General features: G+C 44.3%; 1 protein-coding gene across 2 annotated transcripts in view; it reads left to right on the forward strand.

Annotated features, from left to right (window-relative positions):
• NEGR1 (neuronal growth regulator 1) overlaps positions 1–22,577 on the forward strand; it is a 1,020,236-nt gene that overhangs the window by 794,477 nt on the left and 203,182 nt on the right. For both annotated transcript variants that reach the window (XM_054980097.1, XM_054980096.1), the window contains exon 5: positions 15,438–15,558. In XM_054980097.1, coding sequence (XP_054836072.1) covers positions 15,438–15,558 — 121 coding nt within the window. The remainder of the gene's footprint in view (positions 1–15,437; positions 15,559–22,577) is intronic.

The raw sequence follows: 22,577 nt of genomic DNA on the forward strand, positions 1-22,577 counted from the left end.
TATATTTATATGTATTGTCAAAGGCTTTCACGGCCAGAGAACGATGGTTGTTGTGGATTTTCCAGGCTGTATAGCTGTGGTCTTGGCGTTGTAGTTCCTGATATTTCGCCAGCAGCAGTGGCTGGCATCTTCAGAGGTGTAGCACCAAAAGACAGAGATTTCTCAGTGTCACAGTGTGAAAAAGAAAACCTGCCAACTTCTTTTCCATACTGTGGCCAACTTACCTGCCAACTTCTTTTCCACACTGTGACACTGAGAGATCTCTGTCTTTTGGTGCTACACCTCTGAAGATGCCAGCCACAGCTGCTGGTGAAACGTCAGTTACTACAACGCCAAGACCATGGCTATACAGCCCGGAAAATCCACAACAACCATCAGTATATTTATACCTATATAATTGCACCATATAAGTTTGAGGTTCTAAACATTGTTTGCCTATTTCCCCCCATTACATTTTCCTCCTGTTTTGTCTTTTTGTTGGATTCCATCCCCACCCCCATCTACTAGTCCTTTTGGTTTTCTTGAGCTCTTTGTAGCCATTGGTCTCTGCAGACTCTTTAAACTTTCCCTTCCTGATGAATATTTGATAAATGGCTTGACTGCATCATGATATTCTTATCTTTAGTTAGAAATGAATATGATGTTAGGCCAATGTGTTTTTTTCATTGAACTGAAGTTATATTAATAATAGCTCCAATAAACATATTTTATTTGACATCAAATGTTATTGGGTCTTGCTCTAGTTTCAGTAATTAACAATAATAAAGAGCCAGCTTGATTCTGATAGGATGGGGAGTATTGTTTGGAATTATATAGTATTACTTAACTGTATTTCTTTCCTGAGAAGAATATTAATATCAATTAGAACATTTCTAATGGCCACACAGGAAATTTGCCAAGAACATTAGAAGGATTATAATTGCTTCTTCGATTTAGTAGAATTTAAATCATTTTCTGCCAACATATTTAAAGGTCTTATTCTTCTTGTACCAGTGCAGATACATAACAACAAAATTAGCATTGGATATCATAAAGAAGTAGCCACAAAGGCAGTACAAAACCAAGAGGTACCTTTACTGTAGCCACAAAAGATATGATGGGAGGAAACCTTGAACTGAAATTAGTGGTCTCATTGATCTCAAAGTAGAAAGTAAAACTGTTCTTGCTGAGAGATTCAGTTCCAGAACTTCCTTGTATGGCAAATTGGGAGAGCCAATACACTACTGCTAGTATAATGTTGTTTTTTCAAGATTAGATTTAAACCGTTCTTAACATTCCTCTGCATCAGCTGTCTGTTCATCTAAATGCATAAAATAGCATGTAAAATGTTTGTGCAGATGAAGATAAATCACTTCTGATAGGGCAATTGTTGCCACAGTTGCAAAGAAGGGAACCCTTGATCCTTTGCCTGACCACATTTGCTCCATATCATCTCTAGTAGTTATCCCACCACACCAATATAAATGTTCTTTTCTCATAGATAAAATACCTTTGGGAAGAAACTTACAAGGTTATTTGAGAGCTGGGAAGTAGGGACTGGGAAAGTTTCATGTCCCGCCATTTTCCTACTTTAAATGGGCTGGCCTTCTTCCATAACCTGCAGTTGTATATAGGTTGGAGCTGAATACTTAGAAAATCATAATGTTAAGTGGTCACATATGGTTTTGCCATGCTCATATATACATACTGTAGAAGTTATTTGATACACAGAGAACAGCTCAGAAGTGAAATCTGTGTAATGTCATTTCATATTCTGTGCTTGTATGGAAGACGTTATTCCTGCATCTGCAGTACCTGTAATAGCTCAAAGTGATACCATTTAGACATCAGTGCGCACAATGAGATTGAGAACTTTACAAAATGTAACAAGGGAAGGGGTACTGTCCATTCATTCCATCTTGAAATAGCATCCTACCCCCAGCTTTACAAGTGAATTGCAGACAGATCTACATTTGAAGGTCTATGTCTGCTACCCTATCAAGTAATTTTGGCTGAGAGATAAAAGTTAGTTAAATATATTTAATACATGTGTGGACAATGTGAAAGGGTCTACTCAGTAAATTTATCTCATTTAAATATTGATGCATTTCAAGACGATCCTACTATGATTGCCAGATTTTATGGAAAGGATCTTTGGTATTTACCAGCTAATTCACCTTGAGTTTCAAGGCAAACTATAGCAGGATTTGAGTCTAGTGGCACCTTCGAGATCAACAAGATTTTCAAGGTGTAAGCTTTCAAGAGTCAGTGATCTCTTCTTCGGACACCCTGTGCAGACTCTGGAAAGCTTACACTCTGAAAATCTTATTAGTCTCTGAGGTGCTTCTGGACTCAGTTCCTGCAGTTCTGCAGCAAACCAACATGGCTACCCATTCATGGAAGGCACCACATTTAGCTGCAAAGAAAACTATAAATAATGTAAACAAATAGAATGAATAGATAAATAAATAAATGGTTATGAGATAAATTTACCATGTGAAGCTTTTCTTAGCAACAACAATATCAGAAAAAAGATTTATCCTTGACATATTTGCTTTTCACTGTTATATGAACAGAAGCTCAGCTTGAAATAAAAGTTGGCGATCTCAGTTTTCGCAAAAGTGAGAATTACAAGTTTGCTCTTATTACCATTTAGAACAGTACCATTCATTTAAAATAAACAGGAAATTGTGATATAACTGGAGGACCAATGAATATCTAGCTTTTTTTAAAAAAAAGGCTGCAAATAAAACAAACAATGGTAATCACAAGACACAGAAATTCTCAGGAAAAAAATCTCCAGAATTATTCCCAAACCTTCCATGCCAATAGAAGCAGCTAGAGCTCCAGACTGGTACATTACCAATAATCTTGCCTCATTTTTAGCTGCCCTCATAAAGATATTCATATGCTGGGATGTAAGCATTTGATAACTCACCATCAAAGTAAATAGTCAATATTAGTTCTTCCAAGCCTGCTAACAGTTCATCATAAAACTCTAGCCATTTCTATAGCATTTTCAAAATGGATCCGCTATTTATGAACAGCATGAACTTTTGTTTTCAAACCAGGAAAACTCCAAAGTACAACTTGAAAACATATTTCAAGCCAACCTGCATCTCTGGCTTTCTTACCCTAGTAGGACAGTTGTAATATAAAGAAATGGTTCAGAGAGACACTTTGGTAAATGGACAGGCACAGGAGCCTCTACTGCTATGTACTGTATGTCACTGTAGGTTTGCTCCTACTAGGTAGCTTTTGCATCATTTAATATGTTGTTAAATTGCTTATGCCTTGTTTCAGCATTGTTTCAGCTCTCTATTGGATTTCTGTTTATTTTCAAATTTTTGCAATTCATACCCTATTGCATTGTTTACTGAGAAAAGCAGACTAAGAAAGAAAGAAAGAAAGAAAGAAAGAAAGAAAGAAAGAAAGAAAGAAAGAAAGAAAGAAAGAAAGAAAGAAAGAAAGAAAGAAAGAAAGAAAGAAAAAGAAAAGCTAAATCATACATAGTAAGCATCTTATGGATAAAAATTCACAAGTAGCTGGGCTGCACATTATCCTCACTTTAGACTCCAAGTGAAATCTGTAGAATAACTCTTGGACCATTCCCAAAATCCATAATAATGTTTTCCTTAACTTTTTCATACCTTCAAGTAGGCTATGTTCCAATCTTCAGATTATTGTTCAGAGATTGGGAGTGTGAATGATGAACCTAGGTTTTCCAGGTGCTCTCCAGGGGCAGGCAAACACCCGGCAATTTGCCTCTCTGCCTACCAATCACTGGCAATTGGTGGGAGGAGGCAAGCCACCCAGAGATTGCCCACCATTGGCAGGCATCTTGGACAAATTTGTTTATTTTATTTATTATTTCGATTTATAAACTGCCCATCCTCAGGGCCTCTGGGGAGTGAACAACAATTAAAATCAATAATAACAAGAAAACAATAAGTCTAAAATCAACATACAATAAGCAATAATAAAATAAATTAACCAAGTACATTAAAGTGCAATGGTGGGGAGAACCCCCCCCACCCCAAAGGTGGGAGGCTAACATGGCACCACCCCCTTCAACCACCGAATGCCTGGCAGAACAGGCCTGACGGAACGATAATATGTCCCGCTGGGCCCGGGTCTCCATTGACAGAGCGTTCCACCAGGCTGGGGCCAGGACAAACCCTGGCCCTGGTGGAAGTGAGGCAGGCTTCCTTAGGACCGGGGACCACCAGTAAACATTTATCCGCTGATCGAAGAGGTCTCCGGGGAACATACTGAGAGAGGCGGTCCCAAAGATATGCTGGTCCCAACCCACTCAGGGCTTTAAAAGTAAGAACCAACACCTTGAACCTGATTCAGAACTCAACCGGAAGCCAGTGCAGCTGGCACAGGACAGGTGTGATATGTAACTGGTAGGATATACCGGTCAGGACCCACGCTACCGCATTCTGGACCAGTTGTAGTTTCCGGATCAGGCCCAGGGGTAGCCCAGTGTAGAGTGAGTTACAGTAATATACGGGGACGTTGGTCTGTTTTTTCTTGCATGGGTCACTGTAGCCAGGTCCTGGGGCGTCAGGTAAGGGACAAGTTGCCTGATCTGACAGAGATGGAAAAGTGCAGATTTGGCAACCACCGTGACCTGGGCCTCCATTGACAGGGAGGCATCCAGGAGCACACCCAGACTCTTCACCACTGGCAAAGTTGCCAGTGGTGTCCCATCCAGGGCAGGGAGCTGGATCCCAACATCTGGCAGCCCCCATCCCAGCTGCAGGACCTCTGTCTTCACCGGGTTCAGTTTCAGCCTGCTCTGTTTCAATCCTGACATCACAGCCTCCAGAGCTCTGGCCAGATTGTTTGGGGCTGTGTGTGGCCAGCCATCCATCAACAGAAAAAGCTGGGTATCATCCGCATATTGATGACAGCCCAGCCCAAACCTCTGCATCAACTGGGTGAGGGGGCGCATGTAGATGTTAAATAACATTGGGGAGAGTATTGCCCCTTGCAGAACCCCACACACCAAAGGGCGACAGGGCGATAGATCTCCCCTGAGCACCACCCTCTGTCCCCGGCCCTGGAGAAAGAAGACCACCCAATGTAAGGCTGTCCCCCTAATCCCCACGTCAGTGAGGCGGCTGGCCAACAAGTCATAGTCGACCGTGTCAAATGCTGCTGTGAAATTGAGTAACACAAGCAGCGCCAACCTGCCTCAATCCAGATGACTGCAAAGGTCATCTGTGAGGGCAACCAAGGTCATCTCTGTCCCATGCACCTACAGGCTTGCTCCTTCCCCCATGTGCAATGTCATCTCTTCCAGTTACACCGTACAAGACCCAGTTCTTTAAGAATCTTCCCAAAACACCTATGGAAGTGACATCATTGTATGAGGTGTGGAGCACATGCACCCTTTGCCAGCACATGATAAAGATATCCCATAAGTACCCATACCCCTCCCATGCACCATGCCCTTCCCAACCTTCCAACAGTTTGCCAGGGGGACCTGGCAGCCCTAGATGAACCAAACCTTGCTACTTCTTCATGCATTTAGTGTACATAGATTTTGAAGATCTGGACAGGACTCACAAAGCTTTAACCAAAAAACAAACAAACAACCCCCCCAAAACCCTTGGTTATAAGGAAAGAATTTGCTCTATACCTTTCAGAACATAAAATAGTGCACTAATCGATCATTTCTCTAAAACTGAGCCATTCTGGATGAAGCATGGAAAGTGTGTCATATTCTAAAATAAATAAATAAAAAATAAAATACCCCTTTTCCTGTGTAAGAGACAGCATAGCCAGGTGAAAAGGAAGCCACAGCACTAGGGACATGTTGTTCTTCATCTGTAGAAGAAAGAATTTTGGAGTGGCTTAGCACAGATCTACTCAAATATCCTCATCTCCACAAACTGTTAGAAATATAACTGTCCTTTCTGCTTCTTCAGCCTGAAATATAGAATAACAGCATCACAAGAGGTCTTACAGACCATCTAGCCATACATTTTTCTCAATGCATTAAATTCAGAGCTAGAGTGTCCCTAACAGATAGTTGTCCAGGCTCTTCTTCATGGTCTGTAAAGAGAAAAAGCTCTTCACCTCCCAAGGTAATCCATTCCATTGTTGAACTGCTGATACTATTAGGAAGTTTATTCTAATGTTCAGTGGTAGTCTTAACTATTGTCCCTGTAAAAAGAATACTGAACAGATACCCTGGGGTGTAAAGTGCTGTAAATTGTAAGTAGGTCTACCATGTAGGGAGAATATTCATGCAAATGGAAGAAATGTCCAAGCTATACATAGCTATACCTATATTCAAAAATGCATTGATCAGCAGCATTCTTGTTTTGTGGGATGACGAATAAATCAGAGGATTTCAAGGAAATTCAGGCATATGTAATAAGAGATAGAGAAAGCAAAATGGGTCTGAGTCATCTGTGTGACATTCTAATTTTCAAGAAATGTCAGGACAGGTATATATCACAAATCATTCTCTGTCAGAGGGCAAGTACTGCTACCCCAAAATCTATGAAAGCAAAAAGAAAGATGGTTGAATGTAGATATTTCATGTTTTCATTTGGAGGTTCTTTCAACAGATGTGCACCCAGTTGTGCTGGAAGTTTAGAGTCAGCATATTTTGCCTTTACAACCTCAAAAACAAACATCCAAAGCAAGCAACTTGTGAAATTATTGAGTGATTTTCTCCTTAAGAACTCTTAGTTGGAACATAGGACTTGCTGCTATCCATGCTGTCTATATCTATGCTGATTAAGTCCACTAAAAGAAACTGGGATAGAAAGGTATGTAGTTCCCGCACATTTGAATAGTGACTAGTTCTCTGGGATTTTTGAAATATGAGAATTAAAACATATTCGGATGTCCCCAACCTATTCAAATTTACAGAGCTAATTTACATATCTTTTGAATCAATTGATTATGTCATAGCTGAACATAGCTGATTTCCATCCGTAGATAATCTATTGTTATGTGGTAGTGAAAATTGTCGACAAGTCATAGCTCACTTATGGCAACCCTTTCTTCAAGGCAAGAGACTACTAGCTATTTCTTCCATTGCTTGCCTCTGCATAGCAGCCCTGGTTTTCCCTGGAGGTCTCCCATCCAATTACTAATCAAAGCTGACCCTGCTTAACTTCTGAGATCTGACAAGATCAGACTTACCTTGACTATCCAAGTCAGGGCAATCCATTGTTCTACTGTTGTTGGCGGGGGGGGGGGGTGTTGGGGGGTGTTGTTGTTGTTGGGGTTTGGGGGGAAGGTATGAATGTCAGTTTATACTCATACACATCTAAAAGTTTGCAAATATATTGCTTGTGTCCCAATAAGAATATAAACAACATATATAGACACTGGCTAGGCTTATTTAAATCTCTTTAATACAGGATGTTTAATACAGGATGAGGAGAGTATAGCCTCTCCTCATGGATGCTATCCTCAAAGGAAAATTTTTATTTATGATTTCCTGTATCCCTGAAAAACTGGTTTGAAACATTGAAGTAACTTTGTACTAACCTATTTTAAGCATTGGGGTAAGAAGTTATCCCAGCTGTTTCATTAATTTGTTCTTTTACTTGTAGATAATTTTATGAAATTATCCACATATAATAAGTTTATGAAAAAAAATGGTTATCATTTGGTTACTGAATGCCTATTTGGAATACAACACATGTTATACAATGTTCGAGTGTTTCTTTTTTTGAGACAGTGTGTCTTGTGCCATATACTGGCTTGTATTGAGAAATACTATTAAATTTTATGGGATTCATTTGTGAACACTACAAAATCAATCTGGAGTAACTAGTAACAATCCCAAAGCATCTCCCCCCCCCCCCGTGCGTCTATTACAAGTTTAAAATATTTAGGACCGTCTTTCTTCCTGCTGCAATAGCAGTGGACTGTAGTTGTAAAAGGAAAGAAGAGATATGCCAGAAGCTAGAATTAAGCTAGACCACTGCTTCATAAAAGAACATGGCTTGATGCATCATTCTAGACCAATGAGGAGGATGAAGCTTCTAAAGCCATTTTAATTTGGCCAGATGGAATATTCCCCTAGCAACTGAAAACTCACTCCTGATCTACTCATTGATTTTCACTTTGCTTGCAGAGGCACATGGGTCGAGTGTCTCATCTGAGTCACGGCTCTGCTGGCTGTACCATACCTGGGCAACTATAGTCACTGCAGCTAGTTGAATGTCCTGATATCTCAATCTCAGCCACAATGGCCCTCCCAGGCATTTCCTTACCTGGAAGAAAGAACAGGCTATAAAAGGATTTAAAAAGCCAGGTCAACAGTCACTCAGGACTAGACATGGGCGCAAACAAAAAAATTTAACAAACCAGTGGTTCGCGGTTCGGTGCCAACGACGATCCCAAGATCGTGAACAGCAACGAACACTTTCCGTTGCCAAACCGGTTCGCGGTTCGTTGGCCGCAGAATGCCCCCCGTGACACTTACAGAGCCCATATTCCCATGGAGTCTTTTGCAGGCTCTCCCTTACAGCCATCACCCAAGTTTGGACAAGATTGCAAAAGGGATCTTGGAGTCATACCCTCTCCAATCCAAGGCCCCTAGGAAACTCCCACTCAACACAATTCGAGCGACCGGTTGATGTTGGCCCAGTGTACAGAAGGTGGGTGTTGATGGCAGCCGCTGGGCCTGGCAGCCACGGGGAAACAGCAATAAGCCACCTCCCCTTTAGGGGGCAGGGGGTCTGGCCGCTCGCCGGCAGCACCCCCCATGTGCCTGCCAGCCAGGCCAAAGAGGAGTGTGCTGGTATTCCTGGCGTGGGTGGGAGAGGACATGTCATTTGGATGGGGGCCTGATCCTCCAGCAAGCGAGGGTCCTCACCCGAGGGTCCCACTGAGGAACAGTGCGGCAGCAGCTGACAGCACCCAGCTTCTTGCCTTGCCAGAAAGGACGGGAGGGAGAGGAGATGTCATTTGGAGGGGAAGTGGGAAGATCCACCAACAGCCACGAGGCCTCCTCTGAAGCTCCCACTGAGCTACTCTGTGGCGGCAGCTGACAGTACCCACCTTCCTGCCTTGCCAGAAAGGATGGGAGGGAGACGAGATGTTGTTTGGAGGGGTAGGAGTGCTCCAGAGAGGAACAGGTCAAAAGAGGGTCTGTGAAGTTGGAAGATCCCAACAGCCGTGAGGCCTCCTCCGAGTATCCCACTGAGGAAATCTGTGGCAGCAGCCAGCATCAACCACCTTCTTGCCTTTGCGGAAAGGATAGAATAGGACAGGACCAGAGAGGTTCGTTGGGAGGAGACTCAGTGTTCCACAGAGGGCGAGGTGAGAAGAGGGACCATGTACTTGTGTGGGAGAGGAGGGCCGAGCCCAAGGCTTCCTGGCCACATTATGCAGCAGGACCGGAACGGAGGGATCCCACATCCACCCTGAAGGAGTGCACAGACTGCTGTGGCAGAGGCTTGTCTGCTCCCCCTGTGTCACAGTGGAGGCTGTCACCAGCATCACTCACCTTCCTGCCTTCTTGGAAAGGATGTGACTGGTCGTGGTGGCATTACCCATTCACCCCTGCCCAGAGGGGACCGCCGCTGCTGTTGGCAGGGGCCATTGTGACATGCAATTTTAAGTGCAACAGCAGTTAATCTGTCCCTCATGGCCCAAAGACAAAGCATCATACAGCACCCACCGTCCAGCCTTTGCAGAAAGGGTGTGAGGACGAGGGACCCATTCCCCCCTTCTCAGAGGGGGCAGCAGGTGCTCATGGAAAGGGGGGGTACCGTGCGGAGCCACACTAACACCAGCAATGGCTCCTGAGCTGCCCCTCATGCCCAAAAGCAGCAGCGGCAGACCTCAACCAACTTCCTGTCTTCGCTGAAAGGGCACATGACTGGTCGTGGGTCCCATTCCCCCCATGCAAAGAGAGGACAGCAGGTACACATGGATAGGGGTGTACCGTGCAGCTCAAACCTGTCAAGCTCAGCGAAAGCTTCTGACCTGCCCCTCAGGGTCCAAAGCAGCGGCAGCAGACAGCACCCAACTTCCTGCCTTCGTGGAAAGGGTGGGAGGGACCTATTCCCCCCTGCTCAGAAGGGACACCAGGTGCCATGGAAGGGGGGGTACCGTACGGTGCCACTCTCACATCGGCAATAGCAGCAGAGCTGTTCCTCGTGCCCAAAAGCGGCATCAGCTTGCAGCACCGCACCTTCCTGTCTTTGCGGAAAGGACAGGATGGGAAAGAAAGGAGAGGTTGGGAGACATTTGAGCAGATCCAGAGAGGGAGAGGTGTGAAGCGGGAATGGGAACTTGTCTGGGAGAGGAGGGCAAAGGGTCACCAGCCATGGAAGCAGCCCCAAGAACTGAAGGAGGCTTGAGCCCGCTGTGGACGAGCTGGGCCAGCTACCACCCCAGGGTGGCTCAGAGCCCGGGTAGGTCCAGGTCCACAGGAGGGTGCCCCTGTAGGTTGAGGTTCACCTTGAAGAACATCAACATGTCCACCAGGTCCGGGTACAGATGTGCACAGCGGGGATGGAGGAGGTCTCCCAGTGGGAAAACACCCACTCGCTCTACACGCTGGTGAGAGGGCAGGACAGGATGTTGGTGGTGATGATGGACAGGTCTGGCCATTGGTCAAATTTCCTCGTCCAATACTGCAACAGGTTGGCATGGGGGGGCTTGGTGGGCTCAGAAAGGTACTCGTGCACCATGGCCCCTGCCGAGTCCTCCACTGAGAGGGATGCGCCTGCTGTGAAGCGGCCAACCACGCAGCCCACCGATGAGCCCCAGAGATTGAATGTGTCCATTGGGGTGGCTCTTCCCTGGTGTGGCTCTCTTCCCACCTCCTCCCCCTCCCCCTCCCCCTCCTTCCTCCACCGTCTGCCCCTTGGCACTGCCTGGTTCCTTCTCTCTTGCCCTCTGTCTCTGGAAATGGAGCACTGCTCTGTGGAGCTCCTTTTTCCAGTGCTGCATCTGATCTGCCTGCGTGGCGATGCTGCCCTTGATGCGGGGGTCACAGAGGGAGGTCAGTTGGTACGGCGCCTCACAGTGTAGAGGATGCAGGCATTCAGCGACACAGGCCTGAACCCTCCAGACAAAGTCCCGGACCCTGGGGAGCAGCTCTTGCCCTTGCTGGAGCTCCTGGGCCAGAAACTGGTCAAGGCCGTGGATCAGAGGGAGGACCTGACCCAGGCTGGTCTGGTAGGAGCACAAGAGCTCAGTGGCATCCTTGAAGAGTTTCAGGTTCCAGTCCATGGAGCTGAGGCTCAACTCCTCTCCCTCCTCAGCACATCCAAAGAGGACAGGATGTCTCCCAACACGCCCTTCTGCTCCACCAGATGACATATCATGTCGTAGGTGGAGTTCCAGGTCCTGGAAGAGTTGGTGCTCGGGGTCCCCTGCCTCCCCCTGCTTCTGGAACAGCTCGCGGGAAGAGTTTATGCTGCAGGAGAAGTGGGAAGCGATGCAACGGCAGCTGTCCAGCAGATTGTGCGCCCTCAAGGTTCCCTCGTCCCAGCTGTCCCTCGGCTTGCTCCCCAGCCCGAGCACGACCCGCATCATGAGGTGCAGCTTGTGCGCCATGCACACCAGGCCTGGGAGGGATGCCTCTTTCAGGGCTGCCAACATGTTGGCTCCGACATCTGTGACCATGAAGCCACGGACAAACTCTTCCAACCCGGACGTCCACTCCCTCAGAGCCTCCTTTACAGTGGCGGCGATGTTCTTCCCGGTATGGACCTTGTCCATCCCCCAGGCCTGAAGAAGAACCGCCCTGTAGCCCAGGGTCAAGCTGGGCACCTTTTTATGGCTACCAGATCTTGGCCTGGGGAGGCGGAAGTCCTCTGGTTGTCACCAGTTGGCGGTGATGGCAAGGTACCCGTGATGGCAGCTGCTCCACAGGTCGGCCGTGAAGTGCACTGTTCTGCCTTGGGCGGCTGACAGCTCTCTGCGCACCATGTCTCGCACTGCCTCGTACAGGGCAGGCATGACTTGACGCCCAACGGTGCGCCGTGACGGCATGGAGAACCATGGGGCAAAGTGCTGGAGCAGCAGTTGGAAGCCCATACCCTCCACGACCGATAGGGGGAAGCCACCACATGAACGCCCGCCTCCTGAGCCCTTGACCTCACCCTTTTCAGCGGAGCCACCCCCGACCCCAATGGAACAACTTCCCCCAGGGCGGCCTGCTTGACCCTTCCGCTCCCACCAGCCGCACCCTCAAAGCAAGGCTTCTTGCTTGGGGTGCATTCCGGAGACCCTCCCATCAATCCCCGATCAGATGAGCTGGTGGCCCTCGGTCTCCCCCTTGTTATGCACAAACTTGTGCCTTAGGTGTCCCTCTCACCAATCACAATAAGAGACACACACACCACGGAGTCCTGTAGAATGAAGCAATATATGATTGTTTAATTTAAACAACGGAGGAGCCCATTTTCACAGGAGTAGGTGGTCTCCTTGTGTCCTGAGCTCATCAAAATTACAATAGAAACACAGGCAATTAATACTTTCAGATAATCATAACAATATTACAATATTCTAATATTTGATATCTTACTGGCTCGTAACATATCTAGGGTCAGTTCTGATTTGAAGATGCAATTCTGGGCTGGCCCCTCTATTTGGGGGAATTCCAGTCTTCACAGTTTTTTTTTCTCTGCCCTCATTTTGGAAGGACACTGTCTAACCTTTTACCTACTTTCTTCTTGGCATAATACTTTCAAGGGCGCCAATGAGTCTCAATCTGGTGGATAGGAAGGGATGTTTTCCTATTCGTACCCTTTTCCCCAGTTTCTTATCAGCTTTAAGGAAGATAATACCACAGGTGGCCAAAACCAGCTTGCTGCGTCAAATCAGTTTTCTACAAAAGGCTCTCTGGTACTGATTTCTATTGGAATCTATAGAATAATATAACATATAATATAAGTGCAGCCCTAAAAGCAGTATATCAGTTCTTACAGAGTGAAGAACTGAAGAACAAGTCTTCTTTTTTCAAGTGTCAAATTCTTACAGGTTACATTACAAGTACTACTTTGGCTCCTAAGCATAGAAAAAGTGCAAAGCATGTAATACTGAAAAAGCATAGGTTTAGTATATAAAAATAAGTATATAAAAAACCTCCAAATCTATATCCAGCACCCTGATGGATGTTACACTGGCCGAGGACGGAGACCACAGGCTCGGGTGGTGCCTCTTCAGGTGCCGAGTCAGGACTGTCAATGACAGGTGCTTCAGGTCATTGCCCCTGCGCACCAGGCCCTCACACACACAGCACCGCACCACACGGGGGTCAGTAGGAAGGGACCGAAAGTGACTCCAAACATTGAGGTTGAACCATGGCCCACTAATGGTTCCAGGGGAGGGAGGATGAAGGGTTGCATGTGGATGTGCCACAAAGCTGGCAATGGAAGATGGAGTAATGGGTGGACTGCAGGCAGGGACAGCACCACTGGTAGTTTGGGATGGGGATGGGCTGGATGTTTCCTCGAACCCCAACCATTCCTCCAAGGGTCCCTCGGCCTCCTCCTCCCCAAACATTTTCAGGAGTTCCTCTTCCACCACCAGCAAGACCTCTTTGGCCTCCTCCACAGCCGCAACTGGTGATTTTGGGGGAGCGGGAGTCTCTGCTGCTCCAGAGTCCTGCACAGCACTGCTTCCCGTGCTGCAACTGGGACAATCTCTGCACTTCCCCCCACGACTACTCTTGTCTCCCACCCGAAGCCTCATCGTGCCAGCAAACAACAATTGAGAAGAAGAACGGAGATGACACTGTGAACCCTCAGCCAAGGTGCCCACCAAGCTTGGCCCCAGGGCCTGGCAGCAGCCCTGGCACCAGAGAGAGGGAGGGACTAGAGCCCTAGCCCACCACTCCCACAGACCTGACCCAATCAGGCACTGATCAATAATCAATGTGAGCCCTCAGCCGAGGTGCCCACTGAGTTTAGCCCCAGAGCCAGGCAGCAGCCCTGAAACCAGAGGAGATAGATTCCTATCCCCCAAATCCAAGCTGAATTAGTCTCTCTCCCCAAAGGCTAGCAAGTAGCAAGCAAGAGATCTGTCCCACTCCACTGCTCGCTGAAAGTGAAACCCAGCCTAGGAGCCCACGGATATTTATAAGCACAAGTCCCATTGAGCAACACAGGAGGTCTGTGTTAGGCTGTCAGAGCTGCCTATCAGGGTTTGCAGGGATGAGATTGGAGTGCCCGTGGCTATGGGACATCCCCTTCCCCCACCCTCCCATGGGTGTCTTCTCCCAACTTGTAACCACTTTGCAGCTCTGTGGTTGGAAGGAAGACCTGCCGATCAAGGTAAGCTGGGCTTCCATTCGAGTTTCCAGGACGACAGAAGGAGCGCAGACAGAGTTCAGGCGTTCCCCCAGCTCTGTTGCCATGGGAATTGATTTCTGGCGCCTGAGTGTCTGGCTTCCCAAACTGTGGCCGAACGCACCGATCTGGGCCTCCTCCAAATGCTGGTTCGTTGGCCGTGGCTGATCACGAACTGCCGGATCGCGATTGCACGATCGCCATTTTCGTGGGGTTTTGAAGTTCATAATGCGGTTCCTGCCCATCTCTACTCAGGACTGACATAGACATTCTTCCTTGGTATCCACAGAAATGATCAGCTGAAAATCAGTGTGCTCTTCTGCCCAAACAGAAGCCTGCCAGACTTAATGGGTGCTACAGCTGGGTGAATCAGGTCTTATATAAAATCAGTTCCTGCCACCCATTGAAAGATTACCAGAAACTCAGGCTGTGATCACATGAGACTGCAGGCAAAATCATACCAGAATCCTCACTATTGGCTACTTCTTTTCTCTTTCCCCAGTAACAGCTTCCTTCCTTGAAATCTTTCTTTACCATATATGCAAAGAATCTCTTGTGATGCTTATGTTATGCAAGTTAATTTATGTGCACTCCATTATGGGAAACAATTATTTACATTCAGAAATTTCTTCTGAAAATGGATTGTAACTTTTTGATCTGAAGAAGATAATAAAACAAGTCAGTTTTCTCTTATATGAACTGATCCCACTTTATTTCTGCATGCCAAATTTTGTCCATAAAATGTATGTATTTTCAATGTTGTTCAGGCATCAAGAAATCAACCTTGCATGAGCAATCAATCATACATAAACAAAGGCACACAAGCTCACACACACATAAACTATACATATAAAGAGCATATTTCGTCCATATAAATACAATTTAAAAGCCATAGAATATACGTTCATAATGCAAATAAACCTACAAAATCAATAATGTAAACTGAAGAACCAAAATGCTGACAAAAATTGAAATGGATATTTAAAAATCAGCAAAACAGAAAATGTTTTCTCACCAAAAGAAAATAATACTGACATAATTTACAGAGGTTTTTTTAAGTTTAAAAGAAGCTAATATATGTGATTTTCTCTGAAGGTTAAAAAGTGTTATATAAATAATGTTTTCACAACAACATATTCACTTACCAATGTTTGTGTGTCTTTATAGTTGCCCCAACCATTCAGGAAATAAAAGCCAGTGGTGTAACCCTCGGAGGGGCTGGATTCATCAGATGTGAAAGTGCAGGTGTTCCTTCTCCAGCCTTCGAATGGTACAAAGGAGAAAGAAAGTAAGTTTCTAGAGCATATCCACTTCCTTTCTGAAATGTGGATGCTTTTCTCTGGATTCTGCATAATATTAGTTCTTTTTTTTTCAAAGAGTTGGCTTTTTGTTATCTCAGGAGCCAGTCAGTTATACCTGCATTACTCTTATCTTCCAATTATAACCCTACAAATATTATTTCAAGGAGACCCACTGTAATGCACATTGAGAAATTGCCAAACCAATTCTCTGTTGTAATGGAGGTATGTGGGCCATGGCATCTAGGTATTTTGGGTTCTGTTAGGATTAATCAAATAAAAACTGTAAAGTAACTTGCATAGCGGTAAGTTCTATAGAAATAATATTTATAATTGGTACAGCAAAGATTTAAGTATGAATATTTTCTTTTTTCAAATTAAGTATCATGTGAGATGCACCCTGAAAGCCTTGACTAAAAAAATGTTGAGTTGAATTCCTGCCATTCCGCTCAAGTGGGTAACTCGAGGAGATTTCCACCAGAACCTCTAAGTTTCCCGACTTAGCTGAGCAGAGAGGGCAGGTCCAACCCTTTCATTCCTTTAAAACATATGAGACAAATGAAATATACATTTCAAAGAGCCTAATGAAAGATTCAAAGCAGTATACTGTTTTAATAGATTATAATATCAATAACATATTCAAATACAGAACTAAAAATAGGTATTTCTTTGGGCTGAAGCTGCTGCTGTCATGTCTGTGCCCCATCCGTGCCATTATTTGATGCTGACCTGTTGTTCTGAACCAATGTTTCATGCTATAACTTGATGTCATATTGCCAGTGCCATAACTGCTTTGCTTTCACAGACTTATTGAAGCTGCAGGTGTCTTATCTAATGACTTTGGATGCTCTCAGTGCTTCTGACCTTGTACACTGCTCGCTCCCATGAATTACTAGGTTTCAACTTTGATCTCCTGCTTTCTCAGTGTCTAGACTTGATAGTAGAAATATGTTAAATGTTCTCCGGATGGGTTCACACCAAAAGTCCTGTTTTACTGATGGGAGGAGGGAGGAGTAAATGTGTTCGTTAAGAAGAATGGTTTTCCCACATGTCATTCCTGTCAACCTGTTCTTACTACTTAGTGGCTTACCTTGCTTCTGAGTAATTCTATGGACATATCTGTGGAAATGATCTGATTCCTGAATAAAACCTTTAACCAAGAGCCTGGATTCTTGCTGTGATGGTACAAGGGTCTATCTGCCATAGCCTGCCTGCCATAGCCTGACAGCTGCATGATGTTCTCCCATCTTGCTTTAGCCTATTATCTCTGGAGTAAGAGTTAAATCTTCAGCTCCTATTATGTTGCATGTTTTCTCTGAAATGACAATAATCCTTTAAATGTGGCTTTAAAAAAGCTTTCTTTGGGAAGAGTGAGGGGCACCACTCTTTTATGGACAATGTTTTCTTACTTACAAGCATTCTTTATAGAAAATAGCTTTTTTTAAAAAATAGAAGCGGAGGTGAGCAGAAACAAGTATAACTAAGGGTTTGTGGGACTTTCCCTTTATCTTGGGATAACTACTTTATTGAACAGGATGATCATGATTTCAGATACACAACAGAACATATTTTCAAATCCATTGCAAATACACAGTGATCCAAGAAGCACGAAAAAGTCATTATACTCATTATATGGTGTGAGAATACATCTTCTGACTATAGAAGGAGAAGTTGAGTTTTTGAGTTTTCTTTTTCACACTAAAGAGAACTCCCTGTGTTGAAAACTAGAAATTTGACAGAGAAACATTTACAATTTTCTCCTGCATTATGTGTAAAATGGCACTATAGCATGAGCTGTCTTACTGTGACAATTATGCTTAAATAATTCCTGAATGTTTCTGGTCATCTTAAATAGCTTTTAGAAATAGGTTTCACCAACAAATGTGAAAAAGTATGTAACAGATTCAAATCAAACAAAACCACCATTCTCTATTGTGTTTGTTTCATCATTATTCATAAATTCACTGGAGAACTCCTGAATTGACAATTTACAATTCAGTGTTCGTGTGTTTATCATAGCACATGTTTATGTATTCTATGCTGGCTGGTATGCTATGCTAATTAAATTGTATTTATTTATTTGCTTCATTTATACCCTACTTTTCTTTCCAGTGGGGACTAAAAGTGGCTTACTCCATTCTCCTTTCCTCCATTTTATCCTTACAACAACCTGTGAGGAGGATTAGGCTGAATGTATATGACTGGACCAAGGTCACTCAGCAAGCTTTCTTGTAAGAATGAGGATTCAAACCTGGATGTCCCATATCCAAGTCCAACACTGTAACCACTATACTGGCTCTGGAAAATGAAGTGCAAATAGTTTTAGGGAACACCCTTAAGTAAGTCTTCTTGGATGCAAGTCCCAATTGATTCGATGCTGCTTACTCCCAGGAAAGTATTATTTGGATTGCAGCCTTAAAAAATTAAATAATGTCAATATTATACAAATGATGTCACTGAAGTTGAAGTAGCTGAAGTGAATCACATAGTACATTAAAAAGGGTTGAAGTTGCTGGGAAGAGTTATTCAAAGTCCTTAAAGGTGTAAATGTTCCTTTGTCAGATGTAGAAATAGCACATTTCTCTTTGGATTTTGAAAAGGACCATTCATTTCTTTCTAGAGTGAAACCTACTGCTTTGGGAACCTATGTTTATGCGAAAAGCTGTTTTATATGCAGAACTGTGTAGTGATTAAATAAAAAAATAGGAGCATTAATATAATGTAAAATATTAAATCATCAATATGGAGCTATACCATTAATAATGATAGATGCGAATTTTGAGGCTGAATGCTGGAAAAAAAATTGCATCTCTCTCCTGGATTTATGATGTGCTGCCTCCATATATCAAAATTAAATGGTAACTTGTTTATATAAGCAAGAGTTCTGCTTTCAGGATGAAATATAAGCAATTCTCTAAGTAATCAAGCATAGCTAAGTATTTTCACATTTAACTAGGCTTCTCCTATATCTGAGTATGGTTACATATGCCCTTCTGATAAATGGTTCCAAAAGAGAAATGTTTGGATTGGCCAAGACAGGTATCAATTGTCCCTTCATCTGTTCCTAGAGTTCTTTGTGCAAGGGAATCTTGATTGTTATTATGAAAATTGCATCTAGAGTCTCCTTAAGTTTAAGTAAATAAGGATGTCACCGTTGCTGAAATCTACAGCCAGATGACTAGAGGAGGTCAAGAAGTGGTGGTATATTTTAAATGTCCACAAGAGAGGAAGTTTAAATAAGAACAAAAAGAGAAAAGACTTCCTGAATTAATCCAAGTTGTAAGCAAGAGGAAAATGTTATATATAGGAGTATATTCACCTTCCTTAGCCGTTTCTCCATCCTCCATAAGGAAGTTGATGTCACACTTACTAATTTCTTTTGGCACTAAAAGTGTACTTTGTATATGTTGAGTTAAATAAACTGTTTCATTTCATTTTATTTCTATATGCTGTCATTATTATTAGATTCAGTTTATGCCTTTTCATTGTAGTGGTTGATAGTTCTTTTTTTATTTTACACAATTTCTATGGCATTTTTGAACTACACACACATACATTCACAATTAACCAAAAATTAGGGGGGGGGGACCACTGATTTTAATTGAGAAAATTCAGCATGGGGAAAAACCCTGGTGTGAAAGTAAGGATTAAAGGTCATTTTGCACAAGGGACAAATCAAAACATTCAGCTTTCAAATCTGAGTCTCATCTCTAATTTTAAACTGAGTGGAGAACAGTTTTTTTTTTTAGTATATGCATGTGAACAGAAAAGGGGTTAGATCCTGCAGAAAATTACATTAACTTAAGGCATGAGATTCTCCAGTGGTCAGGGAGTGGTACAGTCCTAACTGTTGGGATAGCTCCTCCTCCTCCTGAGGCAGGGTTGATTTTCTCAATTGATCCCAGAGGGGAGGGGCTCATCCTTGATGCTGCAGGTTTTTCTGGCCCTGCAGCTGAGCAGGACGTCAGCAGACTTGGCTCTTCAAGAGCAGCAATCCCAGGACAAAAAAAGGGGGGGGAGAAGAAGGAGCAGAGACTGCAGGGCATAGCCCTCTCTGAGCTCATGGGGGAAAGGAAGGTTTTCCTCCTCCCCTCTGGCTCAAGGAAGTGCTGGTGCAAGCAATGGAGCCTGACAGCCCTAGGTTTCCATAGGCCCTGGTCTCTGCAAGGATTCCCATGGAGTTCTCACTGACCTTCAGGCAGGAGAACTCCCTCCCCCAAACCAACAAGTAAATTGGGGTGACAGTTGAGTCCTTTACAGCATGCACAAGCAAGGCCAAGACCCAGGCAACCTCTGGAGTTTGGCATGCATGCATGTACAGCAGTGGCAGCAACAATGGAAGCAAACAGTAGCAGCAGCACACTAACTCCTGAACTCAGGTAAGCAGCCCCTGAGAAAAACCAGGACTTCTCCTGAGTAGAGGAATATTCTGAAGCTTAGCTTACAGTCTCTACTCCACCACCACCACCCCCTTTTTCCTGGGCCCTTCACAGCCATCATGACTTACCAACTTCCCTTTCCCACCTCTGTATTTTTTCAGATGTGGAAAAGTCCTTTTGTCAAGAATGGTGGCCAAAGTGGGACTAGATGCCTCAGCAACAGCAGAGGGAGTTCTATGCAACCTAGACCTACAAGCTCTCCCACTTCCACTCAGTCACAACAGTTTCCTAGTGGGGAGGGCCAGGCGGTTAGTGATTTAGACCTGAGTGGCCAAACCTGTTGTCATGGCTTAGAGCTGAAATAAAGAAAGAATTTAAAGAGGCCATTAAAGAGATTAAAGTACAGGATTCAGCAGCCAGAGGGGGTAGCAGACAGACAGGTTCTAAGAATAGAAGGTCATAGACATTCCTTCCTTCTACTAAACCCCAAAAGAAGAGGGTGGAGGAGAACCAGAACCAGAGGGATCCTAGTCCCTCAGAGGACCTCCAAGATGACTCTGAGATATCAGATCTCTCTTCAGCCAGTGAAGAAGGAGAGTTATCAGATGAGGCGGAAGAAACAACAGGCCCTATATAGGCAAGGCTTTTTCCACAGGAGGTCTTCTCCAGGTTACTCCCAAAAGTGCTAAGGGTACTAGAAATCTCTCTAACATCAGTAGGAAAAGAGGAAAGAGAGCCAGCCTTTCCCCAAGGCTCAGAGAGAGCTCTGCCTAAGATGGCAACCATGCAAAATGGTGTTCCCTTACTGGCAATGTTCCATAACCTGTTGAAAATAGAATGGGAGAACCCAGCCAACCCCCAAACCAGTCAGTCTGTCTTTAACAAATTTTACTTACTAGTGCCAGAGACAGCAAGGAAGATAAAACTTCCAATAGTTTAAACTCAGCCACAAGCCTAGCAACCAACTCAGTCCTGCTAATGGAAGCAGAGGGATTATCTAAGGACTCATCTGACAAGAAAATAGAACAAATGTTGAGAAGAGACTTTGAAGCCCTAGTGGCCTCTCTTAGAGCCTCGGCCATGGGCTCCCTATTTGCCAGAGCAACATACACATGGGCCTCAGACCTGGCCACAGCAGACAGTGAAGTGCCAAAGGAGTTTAAAGACCAAGTAAAAAAGATAGCCCTGGCACAGCCTTTGCCACAGATGCCATTCTAGATGCCTTCAAGATGTCATCCAGGGCCATGAGGTTCAACATCACGGCAAGATGTAACACTTGGCTCAGGAACTGGGATGTCAAGGTGGCGGCCATACCTTTTACAGGATCCAAACTATTTGGAGAAGTCCTAGATAAGTACTTGGTGGCGTACAAGGAAAAGTAAAAGGTCCTAACATCCAAAAGGAAAGAATCAAAGACTAGACAAAACATGCAGTCCTTTTGATACTCTAAACGCTTCACAAGTCCAAGTACCTTTAGACCCTTCAAAGGTCTCTGGCAGCCCAGAGGCAGAATGGATAATAGACCCTTCACCTTTCAAAAATCTGTCCAATAAACAAAAGGACAGAAGAAAGGGCATTCAACATGACTACAACCAACACACAGGCATCATATAAATTGGGGGAGGCCTACAGAACTTTGCCATGACATGGCAGCAGATGATCACAGACAAATGAGTACTGGACACCGTCTCTATGGGATACTCCCTGGAATTCGAATCAATGCCACCAAGATGCTTCATCCAACTACCAAGAAGTTTATCGAGACAAAAACACCTGATGATATGAAAAACCATCCAACACCTCATAGAAATAAAAGTGATAGAACCAGTCCTGTCACAGTACAAGAACAGAGGAGTCTATTCAATTTTCATCATTGTACTAAAAAAGAATGAAGACGTCAGAGCCATTCTGGACCTAAAATGGCTGAATCAATACATCAAGGCATGGAAATTCAGGATGGAAACACTGAGGTCCATAGTAGGGGCCATCCAGAAAGGAGATTACCTAGCCTCCACTGATCTGAGACTTATCTGCATATCTCCATAAACGAAACACATCAGAAATATCTCCACTTCACGTACAATGGAAAACACTACCAATACAGAGCCCTTCCATTCAGACTCAATCTCCAAGAGTACCCACCTTTCATAGGGGAGAGGATATCATACCGCTATCTTTCTGCAATAACCTGAAACACAAGGGAGGGAGGGACAGGGAAAAACAAATACGTAAGTCAGAGAACATGTTTGTGTCATTCTGGAAGTGTTCCCTAGGGCAGCAGGTATCTATATCCACACTAAGCAGATAGATTAGGGAATGCATAATCATAGCCAGACAGTTGGAACCTCGGAAAGACATCACAGCACAATCCTTCAGGGGATCGGCCACCTTGGCAGCATATAGAGCTTTTCCCTCATTGGATATAATATGCAAAGCAGTAACTGGAAATCGGTACATTCCTTTACTAAGCACTATAGGATAGGCAAGATAGCATCTGCAGAAGCTGCTTTTGGAAGAAGGGTACTACAACATACCCTATAAAATTACAGGAACATTCACCCACCCTGGAGTACACTGCTTAGGTGTCAGTCCTTGGCAGTTAGATCCCCAGGTTCTCCACAGTGACCACA

This window comes from Eublepharis macularius, chromosome 5 (genome assembly GCF_028583425.1).
Source record: "Eublepharis macularius isolate TG4126 chromosome 5, MPM_Emac_v1.0, whole genome shotgun sequence".
Classification (NCBI taxonomy): Eukaryota; Metazoa; Chordata; class Lepidosauria; order Squamata; family Eublepharidae; genus Eublepharis; species Eublepharis macularius.